Source organism: Sebastes fasciatus, chromosome 19 (assembly GCF_043250625.1).
Source record: "Sebastes fasciatus isolate fSebFas1 chromosome 19, fSebFas1.pri, whole genome shotgun sequence".
Taxonomy (NCBI): Eukaryota; Metazoa; Chordata; class Actinopteri; order Perciformes; family Sebastidae; genus Sebastes; species Sebastes fasciatus.
Genome location: NC_133813.1, coordinates 987,029 through 1,007,727, shown reverse-complemented (window position 1 = coordinate 1,007,727; position 20,699 = coordinate 987,029). Strand labels below are relative to the sequence as shown.

At 37.7% G+C, this 20,699-nt stretch overlaps 1 protein-coding gene across 3 annotated transcripts; it reads left to right on the top strand.

Moving 5' to 3' along the window:
• Nucleotides 1-224: 224 nt before the first annotated feature.
• Nucleotides 225-20,520, top strand: man2a1 (mannosidase, alpha, class 2A, member 1). 3 transcript variants are annotated; one of them, XR_012591615.1, is made up of 25 exons: nt 225-389; nt 1,808-1,950; nt 2,639-2,866; nt 4,177-4,321; nt 4,415-4,502; nt 5,051-5,134; nt 6,301-6,428; nt 6,520-6,693; nt 7,579-7,762; nt 8,837-9,014; nt 9,192-9,382; nt 10,617-10,814; nt 11,608-11,722; nt 12,334-12,401; nt 12,597-12,765; nt 13,369-13,605; nt 14,114-14,236; nt 14,317-14,431; nt 14,531-14,664; nt 15,032-15,173; nt 15,350-15,483; nt 16,424-16,618; nt 18,137-18,247; nt 18,526-19,181; nt 19,279-20,520. XR_012591615.1 is itself a non-coding variant. In XM_074617680.1 (24 exons), the coding sequence occupies exons 2-24, from the start codon at nt 1,810-1,812 to the stop codon at nt 18,682-18,684; spliced, it is 3,441 nt and encodes a 1,146-aa protein (XP_074473781.1). In that variant the 5' UTR covers nt 225-389; nt 1,808-1,809; the 3' UTR covers nt 18,685-20,520. The 3 variants fall into 3 exon arrangements, 2 of the variants coding, with proteins under 2 accessions (XP_074473781.1, XP_074473782.1); XM_074617680.1 differs by having other exon boundaries at nt 18,526-20,520; XM_074617681.1 differs by lacking the exon at nt 225-389 and adding an exon at nt 396-537 and having other exon boundaries at nt 18,526-20,520.
• The last annotated feature ends 179 nt before the right edge of the window (nt 20,521-20,699 follow it).

Here is a 20,699-nt window from a genome sequence, read left to right as displayed (position 1 = left end):
TTTGCAGAATTTAAATGAAAAATCTGAACATGTGAATATATATATATACATATACATATGTATATATATATATATATATGTATATGTATATATATATATATGTATATGTTGCATTGAACTTTTTAAATAAAGTATTAAAAAACAAAAAACAAAAAACCCCTTCTGGTTATTTGACGTCATGTCCTCCTGCTTGTTATTTGACGTCATATCCGGACCGGAAGTCTCCGCAGCGCTGAGTCAGCTGAATCAAACCGGAAGCAAAACAAGCAGCAGCCTGGTCTCGCGCTGCGACCAGCTCACTTTATTCCACTCTAACAATAAAAACATTCATTTATTTTAATTGTGTTTTTCAGCGGGAAACCTCAGTGAGAAGCTCCGTCAGCGAGCAGGTGAGACACAGCTCGAGACTCACCTGAGCGCGAGACCTGCTGCTGTTTACAACCCGGAAGTTCAGCGAGCAAAGTTTGAACTCAAAACATAACTTTCATTAATTAATTGTATCTGCGCCGCTGTTTGACCTGCAGGAGCGGTTATTATGTCAGTCAGCAGCAGCAATTATACAAAATATTTTGTATTTGTTCATTATTATTTTTTTAAAATAGCATTATTATTGCAGAGCATTTCAAATGTATATTTTATAAGTTTGACAGGCTGATCTATTCTGGATTCATATTACTGCTGTTTTAATGTTGTATTAAAACTCCTTCATATCCTGGTGACTACTTTAATCTGCAGCAACTATTACATTAATTGTAGGACATTTTTGAGACTTTTTTTTTTTACATTTTTGGGATAATTCTTTTCAGACTTTTTTCAGACTGCTTATTGGAAAGTTTTCAGACATTCTTGGAAAGTTTTCAGACATTCTTGGAAAGTTTTCGGATATTTTTGGGACGATTTTCAGACTTTTTTTTAGGAATTATACAAAATATTTTGTATTTGTTCATTATTTGTTTTTAAAGCAGTATTATTATTGCAGAGCATTTCAAATGTATATTTTATAAGTTTGACACAGGCTTTTTTGTAAATTATGATTCATTGTTTTATCTGTTCAAGTGTTAAATAGAGTGTAAACTAATGTTACAGCAGTATTCATAACTTTTACTGCAGTAAAAGTACTAATACCACGCTAAGAAAATACTCCACTACGAGTAAAAGTACATTTAAAACCTTACTGCAGTAAAAGTATGTCAGTATTATCATCTAAATGGAGTTAAAGTCGTGTCCAGTAAAAGTACTGATGTGTCAGTGCTCAGTGTTTTCCTATTATCTATTCTGGATTAATATTACTGCTGTTTTAATGTTGTATTATCCTTTATATCCTGTTGACTAGTTTAATCTGCAGCAACTATTAGATTAATTGTAGGACATTAGGACATTTTTGGGACATTTTCTGTCATTTTTCAGACTTTTTTTTTTACATTTTTGGGATAATTCTTTTCAGACCTTTGTTTTCAGACTGCTTATTGGAAAGTTTTCAGACATTCTTTTTGACTTTTTTTGGACTTTTTTTGGACATTTTCTGACATTTTTGGGACAATTTTCAGACTTTTTTCAGACTTGTTATTGGAAAGTTTACAGTTTATGGTCTCGTCCGTAGATGTGTAACCAGAACTGTATACCGGACCCCAGGATGGCGTCTCTTCATTCTAACGAGAATCGCTCGCCTGCCGCGTACGCCATAAAAATGTCTTCTAGCTTCCGGGTTTCAGAACGAATCGTTTGTTTCTGACCGTCGCTGTTTCAAAGTGTTAAATGTCTTAAGATCTCGTTAACCCTTTCTGCGGGTTTCTTTCTGGTTTCTCAGCGATGAAGAGGAGTCGACTGCTGGCCGTGCTGGTGGGCGGGGTCTTCTGCGTGGCGGTGATGTCACTGTACCGCAGGCTGGAGCTGATGCAGGGGGCGGAGCTTCAGCAGCGCCTGGAGACACCTGATGGACAGGGGGACGACGTGAGACTGATTCTAGTTTCTGATCTTTTAGCAACAAGTCACTGATTCAGTGGAATTTCAGAATAAAGTGTCAGTTTACCAGTGGTGTACTGTAACTACACACATTTACTCAACTACTGTTCTTAAGTACAATTTTGATGTACTTGTACTTAACCTGCGTATTTCCATTTTATGCTACGTGATACTTTTACTCCACTACATTTATAGTAACATTTGACATAAAAATAACATGTTTTTATGGTAATGTGCAAACTGACTGAAAAAACAGAATACTATAATATTCTATAATTACAATGAGAACTTTTACTTTTGACGTTTTGCTGATAATATTTTTCTACTTTTACTTAAGTAACATTTTGAATGCAGGATTTTTACTTGTATTTTTAGAGGTGATATTTCTACTTTTTCTTAAGTAAAGGAAAACCTTTTTAGTGATGACATCATGATGACATCACGGTGTTAGCTGGAGTTCATGTTAACTTTCTCAACGACCACTGAACACGTCACCATGGTTACTGACAGAGAAAGAGGGATATAATTATACTTAAATAGACTTCCACATCTATAAAAAAAAATATATGTTGAAATTTAAAAACATTGATAAACATTTTTCAGTTTGTAGTTAAAGATTTTGTCGTTGTTGGTTTAATAAATAATAATAATAATAATATCAATCAACATCTTTTAGGATTTGTCCCGCCTCAAGCAGAAGATTGACAGGTTGGAGCGTCTCCTTGGCGACAACAACCGTCTGGTTGTGGAGCTGCGTGACTCTCTGTTCCACCACAAAGCATCATGGAAAACAACGAGAGGAGGAGGAGCCAATGTGAGCTCAGACTCCGCCCACAGCCGAGCTGCCGAGCTGCCTGGCTGCCGATTGGCCCAAGAGATGAAGGACGGCGCCGACGGAGTGCAGGTTAGCTTAGCATACGCTAACAGCTGTTTTTACGATAATACTTTGGAACTATGTTGAAGTTATTTAAAGTATTATTTTTCTAATAGTACCAGTTTATTTAGTGATCATGTTAGGGCTGTGAAAGGTAACGTAACGCGACAAATCTCAAAAATTGTGATTAATTTGCGATTAATTGCAATTAAATATTTGAAGCCCTCGTGTATTTAAGAATATAAGAACGTGTTGAAGTAAATCCGGATTAGTTGGTTTTCACATACAAGGAATTTTATTTGGTGTTTTGGTGCAATAAACATAAAAAAAATAAAATAAAAAATTTAAGTACTGCAAATATCACGAACATGAATGAAGAAAATTATAATATAAATTTGTACAATACATCTGAATTAAAATGAAAGACTTATGCAGTTTTTAGAAGGTATTTAAAGTATTATTTTTAATAGTAGCAGGTTTTTCATGTGTTATTCTGAACATGAGAATGTGTAAGTTATTTTCATTATTTATTATTTTAGTTTCTAATATCATTTCAGGAGATTTGAGGTATTTTTATTTAGTTATAATGTGTGTACTTTTAAAATATTTGACCTCATAATTAAATATTTAGATATTGTACTGTTATTATTCTGGATATTTAACATTTATGTCTAATACTTAACTAATATTTTTCTGAAATTCTCCCAATATTTTTTTGTCTGAAAATGTATTATTTTTTGGGGATATTTTGTTTGTTCATCACTTTAATGTTGCAGTTCGTAAAAGTGGAGCTCATTTTATTTTAATTATTTTGGGGATATTTTACAAATTTACATCTGATAATTTATTATTTTATTTTCTAATATCATTTGAGGAGATTTGAGGTACTTTAATTAAGTTATAATGTGTGTACTTTTAAAATATTTGACCTCGTATTTAAATAGGTTTCGAAGATTTTAATTTAAGATTATAAAATGCATGAAAAAGAAGTCATTTGTAACATAACACGTTACGTTTCAGGTTCATCAAAGTATTTTTTACAGTAGTACTCTGATACTGTGTGTAAACGTGTTCGCTGTAAGAAGCAGTATAACACAAATATAAGTTGTTTTTGTACATTTATATATTTGACCTGATATTTACGTGGGTTAAATATATGATGGAGAGTGTATTTAATGTAGTATTAAAGGTACTTTGTGTTTTTAAAGTGCTGTAATGAAAGAAAGTAACTTGTTTTGTATTTTTGAATAAAAAATACACATTAGTGTATATATGTAGTAGTATACAGAATATTCTGTGTATAGTTGATTAAATGTATTAAAGGTTGTTTTGCGTTGCAGCTGCTGGACGTTTACGACCTCCTGCCGTTCGATAATACCGACGGCGGCGCCTGGAAACAAGGTTTTGAGATCAGTTACCAAGGCAACGAGTGGGACGAGGAACCGCTGGAAATTCTTCTGGTTCCTCACTCACACAACGACCCCGGTGAGAAACCACCAGCGACACCTTTAAATACTCAAATAATCAGTGCATTTAGATGAAGTAGTTTCAGTGTGTGTGTGTGTGTGTGTGTTTCAGGCTGGTTGAAGACGTTTGACCGTTATTATGACGACCAGACGAAACATATCCTCAACAACATGTTGATCAAGCTGACTGAAGACAGCAGGTACTCCTCTTCATCTCCATCTTGTTTTATTTCTACTGATCTCAAAAGTTTAGACCAAAGATCGTTCAGCATATTGATAAGAAGTGAAAGTCTATAGTTCGTTCCATGTCAACGTCAGCGTCCAGTGCGAGCGCGCATGTGTCCCGACCCGGTACATTTATACGCTTAAAAAGTTACAAACATTCCCTTTAACTAATATTTTCCTGATATTTCCTGAATATTTTTTGGGGATATTTTACACATTTTGGTCTGAAAATTTATTATTTTTCTGATATTTAACTAATATTTTTGGGCTATTAGTTTGAGTGAGAGTCTGCTGCAGTAATGCAGTCGTACATTAACGTTCTAGCAGCATCAGACTGTCGTCTCCAACTAAATCTCAGCCTGTAGATCAAACAGTTGGTTATTTACAGACAACACTCAGCCTGACGGGATTCTGTCAGATATGTTGAGATGTCTGGATCAGTAATGTTGGACGAAGGAAGACTGAAGGGACGTGGCGGTATCAGGTTTGTGTAACTGACAGCATCGTATTCTCTGTTCATCAGGAGGAAGATGATTTGGGCAGAAGTCAGTTATTTCTCTAAATGGTGGAACGACATCGACGAGCAGAAGAGAGAGATGGTCAAACGGTAACTTCAGCTTCTACTTTTCATCCCACATCTCTGACTGAAGATTCCATAAACAAAAACAAAATCTGGAAAACATGACAAATAAAAAAAATTATAATCAAAAGAAAAAACAGGCAAAATAAACAAATAAAAAATAATTTGATTAAAAAACATTACTGTTAAAAAATGTTTTCATCTTCATTCATAATTCTTTACCATATCAGGGCCACACTGAGGTAGAAAACAAATCTGAGATTACGATAATGAAGTCAGAAGTTTACGAGAATTTTTTTTTGAATATTCCGAGAATAAAGTCATAAATTTATAATTATATATAAAATAAATTTACTCGTCTCATAATATTACGACTTTACTCTCTAAATCTCATATTTATTTTTGTCCCGATGTGGTCCTGATACTTCGTCGTAGAAACACACTATAAAATGTAGATTTTCTCAGTTTAGCTTCATTTTCAGTCCCTTTCATCTCTTTACATTTCATTTCTCACAAAAAATTGGTACGACCTTCACGATGCCAGACGAGTAAGCTTTTGAATTTTTGTGAGATGCCGTTGCCGGGGTGATGCATTGTTCGCCATTAAACAGGAAGTTGTTTTTGAGGTGCTAATGTTGCTAAAAACAAACGAAACTTGTCCGACTCATTAGAAGTGCTGTAATGTGTTAACGGATTGGTTTCTGTGCTTTGGTGTGGCAAGGGAGCTCGATAGCGCACCCTACAAAATTTCAACGAAGCAGCCCTCGCGGTACGTTTCACCTAGATGTACGAGATTTGTTAGCCACATGTATCGCACGTAGACTTAGAAAAAAGTCTCTTGGGGCCACGCTCTAAACCCAACAGGAAGTCGGACATTTTTAATTTTGAGTGATTTTCTCTCCCTGTATGCAAGACGTTATTTCCTGTCCCACTCAATCCACGCAGGAAATAACGTCTAACTTGTGCGTTCATCGCTGCTTTAATTATTGCTTTTAAATTTTAGTTTAAATTACATTATTGTGGTTTATTCATCATGTTTAGTTCATTTTTATAATTTTAATTTACTATTATTTAAAGTTACTTATTTAATGTTGTGTTTGTCATTATTTAATGTATTTATTGATTTTCCCTCGTTTGAAGTCGTGTCTTCTTCTTCTCTTGTTGTGTGTGTTTGCTGCTCTGTGATTGGTCAGCCTGGTGAGGGCGGGGCAGCTGGAGCTGGTGACGGGCGGCTGGGTGATGGCCGACGAAGCAAACTCTCACTACTTCGCTCTGTTGGATCAGCTGATCGAGGGACACCAGTGGATCCAGCGACACCTGGGTTCATGTCACCTCCTCGACGCTTCATGTCCTCTCGCTGGTAGCGACGTCGTTTAACGCATTGCCGCTGTAAACTTGATCTCTTTGTCCAGGTGTGAAGCCGAGCAGCGGTTGGGCGGTGGATCCGTTTGGCCACTCCCCCTCTATGGCCTACCTGCTGAAGGGGGCGGGACTTAGCAACATGGTCATCCAACGCGTTCACTACGCCGTCAAGAAGCACTTCGCCCAGCAACAGACGCTCGAGTTTCAATGGCGACAGAGCTGGGGTGGGTATAATGGGCATAATGAACAGAGACAGAAAAATATAAATGTTTTATAATAAAATTAAGATATGAAATAAATTAAGAAATTTACAGCAAAAATGATTGAAACAATATTAAAAGAAAAGTGAAGGAGGATTTTTAATTATAATTTGAATAATAATAATAGTAATTGTTAATAAGTGCTTACGCAAAGAAAGTAAACAAAAGAAAGTAAAACAGATGAATGAGATAAAATATACAAATAATAAATCAAAATAAATAAGATCATACAATATAATCCAGGAGATAAAAAAATTATACACAAACAATAAAATACAAACATTTTAATTTTAAACAAAATTTCAATTTGAATAAATTACATTAAAACAAATGTAAATATTTTAAGTAAAGAAAAACATTAAGGTAAAATTGGTCCAAATTATTAAAATTTGTAAAAATAAATATGGTGTAATAATAACTTGAAAATTGTTAACATTCATGTCTTTGTTAGAAAAATGAAGGTTTTACTAAAAATAAATTGATTTATTCAAAAAATTTCACTTTGGAAATAAAAAAAAAATTAAATGAAAAAAAAACTTTAATACAAAATTTGTAATTTGAAATCAAATTTTAATTTGAATAGAAAAACATTGAGGTAAAATTGGTCCAAATTATTAAATCGTATTAGTTAAAAAAATAATATTTGACTAAAAATAAATTGGTTTAATAAAAAATGTCAGATTTTGGAAAAAAAAATATGAAAAACTTTTAATTTCTTTTTGAGAGGAAATAGCCTTAGGTTTTAGGATTATTTCTTAGATATTTCTGTGAGATTAAATTTACATTTTGGGTAAAATATGGAAAGCTTTACTTTGTTTTCTCTAACTCCGCCCACTTCCTGTATGTCAGACTCCTCCCCCCGCAGTGACATCACGTGTCACATGATGCCGTTCTACAGCTACGACGTACCGCACACGTGTGGTCCGAACCCGGCGGTCTGCTGTCAGTTCGATTTCCACCGCCTGGGGGGGCGGGTCTTCTGTCCGTGGAAGATACCGCCGCGCCCAATCACAGAGCAGAATGTCGAGGATAGGTAAGCAGGGGGGCGGGGCCAGAAATAACAATAATCAATATTTATTACCTTAATAAAATATATTATATTATATCATATATATTATAAGTAAGGGAGAATGTACAGCGAGCCGGGCATGGTTGTGAAATAAACCCCAACAGGGCGAACACAACAGTGACCCGCTAGCTGTACGTTATCCCGCTTATACTACTCACTGAAGAAATCAATAATCTGACACAAAAACGGTCCTCCAGAGTCCGACATCAGAGCTGCGTCCATAGCAACGGTCTGTTATACATAGCAACGGTCTGTTATACATAGCAACGGTCTGTTATACGTAGCAACGGTCTGTTATATGTAGTAACGATCTGTTATACATAGCAACGTTCTGTTATACGTAGCAACGATCTTTTATACGTAGCAACGGTCTGTTATACGTAGCAACGGTCTGTTATACGTAGCAACGGTCTGTTATACGTAGCAATGGTCTGTTATACGTAGCAACGTTCTGTTATACGTAGCAACGATCTTTTATACGTAGCAACGGTCTGTTATACGTAGCAACGGTCTGTTATACGTAGCAACGGTCTGTTATACATAGCAACGTTCTGTTATACGTAGCAACGATCTTTTATACGTAGCAACGGTCTGTTATACGTAGCAACGATCTTTTATACGTAGCAACGGTCTGTTATACGTAGCAACGGTCTGTTATACATAGCAACGATCTTTTATACGTAGCAACGGTCTGTTATACGTAGCAACGGTCTGTTATACGTAGCAACGGTCTGTTATACATAGTAAAGGTCTGTTATACGTAGCGACGGTCTGTTATACGTAGCAACGGTCTGTTATACGTAGTAAAGGTCTGTTATACGTAGCGACGGTCTGCTATAAAGAACGCTGTGATTGACCAATCAGAATCGAGTATTCAACAACGCTGTGTAATAATATATTATAAGCTCATATTAATAAAAACAATTGCAGTGGTTTCCGAAGTGTTTCCTTCAAACTGCTGATTTCTGAATGGACTTCTGTAACTTTGAGGTTCCTGACTTTTCTCCTTGTTTCTCTTGTCCCCGTCTGTCCTCTCAGAGCTCTCGTCCTGTTGGATCAGTACCGCCAGAAGTCTCGTCTCTTTCGTTCTCCGGTTCTTCTCGTTCCGCTCGGCGACGACTTTCGATTTGTGGAGTCCACCGAGTGGGACGCTCAGTTCAGCAACTACCAGAAACTCTTCGACTACTTCAACCAACACCCGGAGCTCCACATCAAGGTGAACGCCTCCTACTGTACTAGTACTACAACCTCCTACTGTACTAGTACTACAACCTCCTACTGTACTAGTACTACAACCTCCTACTGTACTAGTACTACAACCTCCTACTGTACTAGTATACTAGTCTTTAAATGTACTGAGTTCAGTTCTTCTTCTTCTCCTGTCTTTTTTCAGGCTCGTTTCGGGACTCTCTCAGATTACTTTGAAGCTCTTCATCGGCGCCTGAGCACGGCAGGAACGACTCTGCCGACACTTCGCGGCGACTTCTTCACGTACGCAGACCGTGACGATCATTACTGGAGCGGATACTTCACCTCCAGACCGTTTTACAAACGCCTCGACAGAACGCTGGAGGCCACGCTCAGGTACGTTGTCTCATTTATTTTACACGAGTCAGGTACATAACATGTTTCTACAGTGTATTTTATTTTATATTTATATATTTATCAGTCTTTATTTCATACTTTGTGAATGTGTAAAAGAAAAATGGTATTCAGATTTGCCAAGTGTATTGAGTTTTGCAAATGCGTAGACAAATCTGTTAATGCGTACATTAATCTGTAAATGCGTACAATAATCTATAAATGCGTAGACAAATCTGTTAATGTGTACATTAATCTGTAAATGCGTACAATAATCTATAAATGCGTAGACAAATCTGTAAATGCATACATTAATCTGTAAATGCGTACATTAATCTATAAATGCGTAGACAAATCTGTAAATGCGTACATTAATCTGTAAATGCGTACATTCATCTGTAAATGCGTACATTAATTTGTAAATGCGTACATTAATCTGTAAATGCGTACATTCATTTGTAAATGCGTACATTAATCTGTAAATGCGTACATTAATCTGTAAATGCGTACATTAATCTATATATGCGTAGACAAATCTGTAAATGCGTACATTAATCTGTAAATGCGTACATTAATTTGTAAATGCGTACATTAATCTGTAAATGCGTACATTCATTTGTAAATGCGTACATTAATCTGTAAATGCGTACATTCATTTGTAAATGCGTACATTAATCTGTAAATGCGTACATTAATCTGTAAATGCGTACATTAATCTATATATGCGTAGACAAATCTGTAAATGCGTACATTAATCTGTAAATGCGTACATTAATTTGTAAATGCGTACATTAATCTGTAAATGCGTACATTCATTTGTAAATGCGTACATTAATCTGTAAATGCGTACATTCATTTGTAAATGCGTACATTAATCTGTAAATGCGTACATTAATCTGTAAATGCGTACATTAATCTATATATGCGTAGACAAATCTGTAAATGCGTACATTAATCTGTAAATGCGTACATTAATTTGTAAATGCGTACATTAATCTGTAAATGCGTACATTCATTTGTAAATGCGTACATTAATCTGTAAATGCGTACATTCATTTGTAAATGCGTACATTAATCTGTAAATGCGTACATTAATCTGTAAATGCGTACATTACAAATCAGATCCCACACACAGAGATTCTGAATACACATTTGCACAGTTTGTTCCGTTTATTTCTAAATGTCTGAATCTTTCTGTTGTTGATCTATAAATGTTTTCTTTCTTTCTCTCCGACAGGGCGACAGAAATCCTCTTCAGCTTGACGTTGGCTGAAATGCGTCGTTTCAGTGGCGACGGTCGTTTGGCGGCAGATTATCCGGTGCGCGAACACTTCCAGCGCCTGACGACGGGGAGGCGGAACCTGGCGCTATTCCAGCACCACGACGCCGTCACCGGCACAGCCCGCGACCACGTGGTGGTCGACTACGGCACCAGGTGGCTACTTCCTGTTAGCATGTTGGCGTAGTCAGCTTTGGGAATGGAAGGCAAAATATGTAGGACATGAATATGTTAGCATGTTAGCACGTAATAATTTGACCACTCTTATTTAGGTAATTCGAGCTTGTTACCTTATAAACGTTTATCGTAAATTTGGTTTGTTGAGATATTTTCAGTTGTGTTCCTTCATGATTATTTTTTTAATATTTCAGATTTTTTAATGTATCCTTCGTTACATTATAACAAATCAGTGTTAGCATCGTAGCACCTGGAACTCTTTAGCATCTTTAGCGTTAGCATGTGTTTTGTCTCATTTGTCCCTCCATGCTCTCCGTTGAAGGACGGCGTCGCCGCTGGCAACGGTAACAGGTACCGCCTCGCTTAGTGTGAGCAGCTAGCATTAGCTTCCCATCATACCCATTCATTTAGCATTAGCGTCTAACATTAATTTCCCATCACTCCCATTGGAAGAGCGTATCATTAACGTTGTGTCGTAGTGTCGTTTCTCAGCCATTATTTATGTTGTTAAGTTGTGAGATGTCTTTAGTTCTCATGTAAAGTCAATAGTTTTTACAGTGCAGACATAAATCATAAATCATTCAATGTAATCTCACATTTGCAGTTTGAATAAAGTCAATTAATGAAATAAAATTAATGAAAAACAAAAAAATTAAGTACAATTTCTGAATTCAAAAATAAAGAAAATCAAAAGTCTTCTAATTGAAAATGAACGAAAACTCAAAGTAGAAACAAATTCCTAGTTTGAACTAAAACAGATTTTATTTTGCAGGTTGTTTCACTCCATCCTGAACCTGCACCAGGTGCTGCAGAGCTCCGCCCACTGGCTGCTGCTATTGGACAAGAGCCAGTACCACCACGACCAATCAAAACCCTTCATGCAAATGGTGACCTTTGACCCCATCACGTCTTTCACTATTGTCCTGTGCAGTATATTTTATGTGATATTTGTATATTATCGTGACATATAGACGTCATGATGACATCATGATGACATCATGATGACATCACGGTGTTAGCTGGAGGCTAAACTGAGGAAAGACTGGAGGCTAACGCTAGCAGTGGGCTAACATTAGCTAACAGCAGCTAACGTGAGCCGTTAGCTGCTGTTAGCAGAAGGCTAAACTATTAGCAACCCTTTCTCTCCGTCTCTGAAACGCTTCTCTGATGTTGTCCGACTCTCTTTCTGACTGACTTTACTGAAGGATAGTTAACTAGAGACATCCAGAGGTGATGCTGGAGAGAGAGTGACGGCACATGTTGAGAGAAACCAGCATTTTATTCAGTTGTTAAAAAAACAAGACAACAATAGTTGCTAGCCAGCGTTAGCTCAGAGTTATTCTGCCTCCACTTAACGCTCCGAACACTAAACACGTCACCATGGTTACTAAACACGTCACCGTGGTTACTAAACACGTCACCGTGGTTACTAAACACGTCACCATGGTATTTAATAAATGGTGCCTCAGAGGTTGATATTGTGATATCTGTTTTTCAGGATGATGTGATGTCAGCGCAGGACGCTCTGCCTCAGAAGACGCCGCTCACGCTCAGTGATGAGCCCAGGTGAGGGGGGCGGGGCTTACAGAGGGCAGAGGCGGAGTCAGACTAGCATACTTTCTTATTTTCTATTGATTTATTAATGACACATGTTCGTTTTTTTTATCAATCAAAGCAGCGCCAGACGTGTAAATAACATCTGTAAACATTGTTATTTTATTGAAATATAATTTAAAATCGTATTTTTTGTTTTTGTTTCAGGTCACTGGTGATCTTCAACCCGACGGAGCAGCTCCGATCGTCCGTCATCAGCGTCGTAGTCGACTCTCTGGACGCTCGTGTTGTCGACGCAGAAACTGGTCGACCAATGGCAGCGCAGATCTCTGCGGTGTGGGCGGAGCCGAGTCGGGCGTCCACACAATCCTTCCAGGTAAAGAACAGTTCATTAATTTAATTATTTCAAGTTTTTTTTATCTTTAATTTCTCATTTTTATTTTGCGTGATTAATTATTAAATTTTTTTGTTATTATAAATTGTATATTATATATATTATATTATTATATTTCATATATATATATATATATATAATTTTTAACTTGTTTTAATGTGTTTATTATTCCTGGTTAATGGTTAGCCCCTCCCCTGAACAGTGATTGTCCAATCACAACAGAGCAACAGTAACTTTTATATTTCACCAAAGAGTTTAGAAGCAAAGAGACGAAACTCCAGTGCTTTTTTGACAACAGCCGCCGCCGCCATTTTGGACTGAAAACACTTATTATATTTAGAATATGTTATTGTTCGTCACAGGCCATTTCAGTAGAATATGACAATAGAATAAAAATAATGTAGTTTTACTTTTGTACGTCTCTTTGTAGGAGGCCGTTTTACCGGCGTCTGGTCGTCTCTTTCAGTCCAAAATGGCGGCAGCGTAGCTCTGCTGCTGGACGCTGACGTTGCAATGAAACGAATAATTGACTTTCACTTCTTATCGATTCTCTGTTCTCTTATCGTTCTCTGTTTTCACCTCCAGCTCGACTTCGTGGCCGAACTTCCTCCTCTGTCACTCGTCGTGTATCATGTGACCAAAGTCTCCGATGGCTCCGCCCAACGGGCTCGGTACACCTTCCATCGCCGCGGCAACCCGCCGACCATCCAGACCGAACACTTTCAAGTGTCCCGCCCAGAAGGGCCTGAGGCCGACGCCCCCCTGTCGCTTAGCAACAAGCACATCCAAATCTGGAGCTCCCCAGAGACCGGCCTGCTGCAGGTGAGACCTTTCAAAATAAAAGTCTGTCCAGAGTCTATTTAACAGCAACGTGTTTCATTAACTGAATATAGGTGAAAAAAAAATCACAACAAATTCAAGTAAATTAAATTAAGAAAAATAATAAATAAATTATATAAAATTATAACAAACCACAAATATTTTCAGTGGAAAGTTTTATTAATTAATCAAAACCCCAAAATGTATATGTACCCCTAAAGTACAAAATAAAATAAAATACAATTATATAAAAAAATAAGTTTAAATAATGTAATTATTATAATTGTACCAATTTGTTTGATTGTATGATATATTAAATTAATTTAATCAGATAAATTGTAACATAAATTATGGAATTAATATGTTATTATTATTATTATTATTATTATTATTATATTGTTCTTGTTATTATTAATCCAATTACTGATTTTAATTGTTATTGTAAGAAGGACATTAATTATTTATTTTTACTCTTTAAAACATGACTGAAACGTTTTATTTTGAAATGTAGAAGCTCCGTCTGCAGTCCGGTCTGGTCCGTCAGGTCCAGGTCCAGTTTCTGTGGTACGGGACCAGAAAAATCCGGGACAAGAGCGGAGCCTACCTGTTCCTGCCTGGGGAGGAGGGGGCCCAGGTAAGACCAGAACCAGAACCACAAACCAGTCTGAACCAGATCAGTCAGACCAGGACTAAATGTTTCCCCCTCCCCCGCAGCTCTATTCGTCCTCAGAGCCCCCCCTGGTTCGGGTCTCCAGAGGTCCGGTCTTCTCTGACATCACTTCCTATTTCCAACACTTCACTCACAGAGTGCGCCTCTACCACCTGGACGGTAACCGGACCGGAACGCTTTATTCATCTTTCTGTTTTCATTTCATTCATCTGAGTGAATCATTTCACAATAAGAGTCTCCTGTCTGCGTCCACCCCAGGGCATGCTGGGAGATCCCTGGAGATTTCCAACTTGGTGGACATCAGGTCAGAAAACAACCATGAGCTCGCCATGCGGCTCATCAGCGACGTCGCCAACGGCAACCGTTTCTACACTGACCTCAACAGCTTCCAGGTTCCCTCCCTTTTCTTCTTCTTTTATTTCTCACACCTCTAATGATGTCACACCATTTAATGATGTCACACCTCTCACCTGTAATGATGTCACACCATTTGATGATGTCACACCTTTAATGATGTCACACCTCTCACCTGTAATGATGTTACACCATTTGATGATGTCACAGAGTTTGATGATGTCACACCTTTAATGATGTCACACCTCTCACCTCTAATGATGTTACACCATTTAATGATGTAAGACCATTTAATGATGTCACACCATTTAATGATGTCACATCGTTTGATGATGTCACATCGTTTGATGATGTCACACCGTTTGATGATGTCACACGCTCACCCTGCCTGTCTGATTGGTGCAGATGCAGCAGCGCCGGACGCTGTCGAAGCTCCCCCTGCAGGCCAACTTTTACCCGATGACCTCGGCGTCGTTCCTGCAGGACGCGACGTCTCGTGTGTCTCTGCTGTCGGCTCAGAGTCAGGCCGTCGCTTCACTCCGACCAGGTGAGTCTCAACGTTTCACCGTTTTTACGTCACATGTTTCAGGATTTTTTTTATTTTTTTGGTGATTAATTTGACTAAATTCATCATTTTATTGACAACTTTTCTGTCTGTTTATAATAACAATCATTACTGTATATGACCTGTGACCTCTGACCTGTGACCTCTGACCTGTGCAGGTGAGCTGGAGGTGGTGTTGGACCGGCGGCTGCAGCAGGATGATAACCGTGGACTCGGTCAGGGCATCACCGACAACAAGCTGACGGCGAGTCTCTACCACCTGCTGCTGGAGGACAGGAGGGGTGGGGCTCAGGTGAGAGGGCGGGGCTCAGATGAGAGGGCGGGGCTCAGGTGAGAGGGCGGGGCTCAGATGAGAGGGCGGGGCTCAGGTGAGAGGGCGGGGCTCAGGTGAGAGGGCGGGGCTCAGGTGAGAGGGCGGGGCTCAGGTGAGGGGAGCGGGGCTATAATTTATAGATGAATCCGTTACTGACGACAGTTTAAAGTCTCATCAATTTCATTTTTTAATTTATTTATGTATTTAAAAGAATCCCCATTAGCTGATGCCAATTTTCATCCGTATTCCCTGAGAGGCAAAAAAAAAAGTAACTTGGGAAAATCTGCCTAAAAGACAAATGAAAAAAAAAATTACCTTAAAATATTGTACCTGTTTCACGGACAAAGAAGTAACTTTGACAGATTATCTTGTTCTAAAGTCCTAAACTCAGGAGAGAAAATAATCTAGATCAGACTTAGAAAATGGATCACCAGAAAAAACTATTTTCTGGCCTTCCAGGTCTTCCGTATAAACATGTGGACACAATAAATCACTATGATAAATATAAAATATTCCCCTACGTACTGTAAGAAGTGACACACGGTGGGCTCCAGATTCATTTAATTTCAGGAAGCAGCTGAACGATTTCTGCTTCAAAACAACTTTAAAACATTAAAGTTCAATAACACCGTTTAACTAAAGCAGCAAATACAAAACATTATGAAGGAATAAAGAATTACAAACAATCATATATATATATATATATATATATATATATATATATATATATATAATATAATATACAATTATTAGTACGTTAGTTTGGATCTGAACCTTTTAACGCTGCCATTTTCCAATGCGTTTAATTTTTTATGTTTTTCTTTCCTCAGTTTTTATTTATTATTATTTCTATTATATTTGTTATTTAGTTTTTGGTTTGTATATATTTAATATATTCTGTTTATTTTTTGTGTAACAGGAAGTGGGAGGAGCCTCAGTGGAACACCTGTCACTGCTCGCCCACCTGACCTCGCTCTCCCTCTGCCACCCGCCAATCACCATGGTCGCCCCTAGCGACAGCGTGGCGCTGAAGCTCCGCCCCTTCCTGCCGCTCCGCTTGTCGCTGCCGTGCGACGTTCACCTGCTGAACCTGAGGACGCTGGAAGACTCGAAGGTAACACCTGGAAACACCTGGAAACACCTGGAAACACCTGGAGGGGAATTACTCACATATACTAAAATGTTTTCACAAATTCACTTATAAAATAATAACTAAACAAACACGGGAAAACTTCAGGAGCTCCGATAGTCCATCATCTCTGTCCAGAGAGCAGAAACCAGACCAGACTGTCTGTGGTAGAACCCACAACGTCTCTAGATGACGTCATGTTGAGTGTTGATGGAGCAGCTGCATCGCCTGGCACTGATCCAACCAGACTCCATTCAGAAAACAAGCATTTTAACAGTCGTCTGCTTGTCGTCATGGTAACAGACCTGACAAAGCATGAATTCAGACTTTTTACTGATCGGCATCATGATGTCGTTATTTCAGCATCATTTTGATCCGTTTATTGATATTAAATCACAGTTTAGTTTGGGTTCATATGAAACACATGTATCGTGATGTGATGTTGTGCGACACTGTGTTGATTTTTTTAATTAACCTCTTATAAACCCGATGGTCCGCCGTCGGGCCTGGCCGCTGTCCGATCTTTCGGAGGTTGTAGCGGGCTCAGTTTTAAGATACTGAAGATACTGGTATCTTATGAAACTAGAAAATTTATGGCAAAAAAGTCAGATAAATATCAGAAAAAAGTCCAAAAAAAAAGGCAGAAGAAGAAAAGTCAGATCCTGGTATCATCTGAAACTCTAGAACCTGATGAATCCATCGGTACCAACCATGTCAGACTAGTTGGTCATGAAGTTAAATAACGCTCCAAACTAACACTAAATGTTGGAGAGGATAAACTGTCATGTCCATGTTCAAAGGGGTCCCTTGACCTCTGACCTCCAGATCAGTGAATGTAAATGGGTTCTCTGGGTACCCACGAGTCTCCCCTTTACAGACATGCCCACTTTATGATCATCACATGCAGTTTGTTTATTCTAATGTGGTGTATTTTTTTATGCTATGACACAAACAAATCTCAATATATTGAATCGTTCTGCCTGCATCACGATCTGCATCGTCAGATTCTTGCCGATACAACGTGCGTCTGCTAGATACAGTCAGTGCGATGTCACTGGATGTGAATACAGCTCGCCGCCGGGTGACGTTATGAACCCAGACACGACGGTGTTTGGTTTTCTGACATATCTGGGACTTCACCAACATGAACACAGCAGCTACAGAGATTACTTCTTCCACGGCTGATGGAGGAATTGTTGTTGGTATCCATGGAGACGAGCTCCTCCTCCAATATGGTCCAACTGGCGCGAGTAAAGTGAGGTGTAACTTTGCTCTGGTCTGAACGCAGCATTAGAGATGTTGTGACCCCGTTGCATTCTGGGAAAGTCTTCCTGATTTTTATAATGAAAATGTTTTTCCAAAGTTGCCGGAGGACCAAACGTTGGCTCGTTAGAGGTTAAACTCTGCGGATCAACGACGTGAAAACAACTCAAAGACGTTTTTTAAACCTGTTGAACATCAAAACAAATAAATGTTTGTCTTCTGTGTTTTTGTGGTAAACAGGAAGCAGGAAGTCCGTCACAGGAAGTGGCTCTCCTCCTCCACAGAAAGGGCTTTGACTGTAGCTCCGCCCCCGAGCCGCCGCTGCAGTGCACGTGGAGCGCGCACGAGGAGGTGAACACAACACACACACACACATTATTTATTTTTTACAATGATTTACTTCACAATAATTTTAATTAACGTTTTTAAAATGACAGTTACTTTAAAAAAAATAATTAGTTTTTTCCTTTTTTAATTCTGTTAATTATTTTTGTTCTTCTGTATTTTCTTTAATACATTTTTCTAATATTGTTTTATTGCATTTTAATTAACATGAGTTTTATTCTGATTCTTGAGCTCGTCGTCTGTTTTCACGTCTCTGAGCTGATTTCATGTTTCTGTGTTTCCAGGTGAATCTGGACGATCTCTTCTCTCCTCTTCAGCTGCGTTCGGTCCGCCGGTCGGGTCTCACTCTGCTGCGAGACGACGACGAGCCGGAGCAGCCGGCGCCACGCGTCACTCACCTGCGACCGATGGAAATCAGCGCTTTCCGCGTGGAGATGGACTAAAAGACAAGAACGTAAAATGTTTCCACTTTTTTGATCACTGACACCACGAGCCAATCAGAACCTACTAGACTGCAGATATACGAAGGATTATCAGTTTAACACTCAAATCTAAACTGAAAAAGGCAACTTGAAATGTTAAAGATGATTAGAAACTACGGCTGTCTGAAAAAAGGCCGAAGAAAAGTCTGAAAAATCTCATTAAAAAGTTTCATCTGAAACTATAAACCTGATGAATCCATCGGTACCAACCAGGTCAGACTAGCTGGTCATGAAGGAGGTTAAATAACGCTCCAAACTGACACTAAACCTTGGAGAGGATAAACTGTCATGTCCATGTTCAAAGGGGTCCCTTGACCTCTGACCTCCAGATCAGTGAATGTAAATGGGTTCTATGGGTACCCACGAGTCTCCCCTTTACAGACATGCCCACTTTATGATCATCACATGCAGTTTGGGGCAAGTCATAGTCAAGTCAGCACACTGACACACTGACAGCTGTTGTTGCCTGTTGGGCTGCAGTTTGACATGTTATGATTGGAGCATATTGTTTTATGCTAAATGCAGCCCAACAGGCAACTATAAATATGAAACCAGGATCTTCACTCTAGATTTAAAACTGAGCCGCGACAACCTCCGAAAAGATCGACTGCCTATTATCGCCTAAAATATAAACATACATTTACATAAAGCAGCGTATTTGTCCACTCCCATGTTGATAAGAGGATTAAATACTGACACCTTTAAGGTTCATTTAGAACTGTCATGATTAACTATTTTAATCAATCGACAGCCCTGATATAGAAATATAAAATTAAATAAAAATAACAAAGATAGATGAACGTTTCTAAGAATCAAACCTTCGGAACTTTCTGAGAGCCCGAAACGTTATCATATATATATATATATATATATAATTCACCTGTTAAAGATGAAAATATATAAATCAACATGTAATGCTGGAAAACATAAATAAAAAGGGAAAAGCAATAAAAGAATAAACAAAGAATTAAATTATTTCTTAAAAAACTATAAATTAAAAAAAGAAAAAAATGTAAAAGTGGGCGAATGAAGGAGTTTAATCTTTTCTTTGAAGGTTAAAGGTCAATAAAATGTGACAATATTTACACTTTTATACTATAAATATAGAAATATTCTTCTACAAGCTAACAGGTTAAAGAAACAGGTCAGTCTAAAGGTTAAAGGTCAAAGACAGAGATACATATATAGATATATATTTTTTAATTAAAAATATCTGAGAAAACACTGAAATGTAACTTTTGTCGGTTGCTATGGCAACAAAAAGGGACCAAACGAGTCGTCAGCTGTTTAATGAATGTGTGTGGGCGTTTCCATGGTGACTGTCAATCACAGTTCGGATGGGACTTCCTGTTACTGCTGTTCTGTTTGTTTCAACAAAGGGAAGTTTTTTTCTGTTTTATGAAAGAATGTTGCATTATGGGTAAACTGTGTATGTTATTGATCTGTTGATCAACAGTTTTATCAGTTTGTGTAATTTGGTGTTCAAATTGTTGGTGAATCTTTCCAGAATGCACATATTTACTGGTTTAAATGTGGGATGATTTTATATTTGAGTGTAATTTTCTGTATTTCTGCTGTGAAAAAAACATTTTGGGAAAATCCTCTGGGTATTTTTATAATTTATAATTTCTCTATATTTTCTGTAAACATGTTTATTACTGAAACATATTTGAAGTATTTAAAAGTTAAAATTATAAAAAAAAATGTATATTTACTTCCATGGATTTGTTTAAATGTTTTTGTTTATTTTGGGGCAAATTTATGGTTTTAATACAAAATAAATTATTGTATAATTTTCCTTTTTGTTGACGAATTGTTTTCCAAAGCAGTTTATATATGTGTCCACCCTATACAAGGGTGGACACATGCAAAGGATGGAAATATTACAATCTGCTAGGAAAGACATCTAAGAAAGTACACAATCTTCTAATTAATTACTTAAGGGCAACAGGAATAATGGAGAGAATTTAATTCAT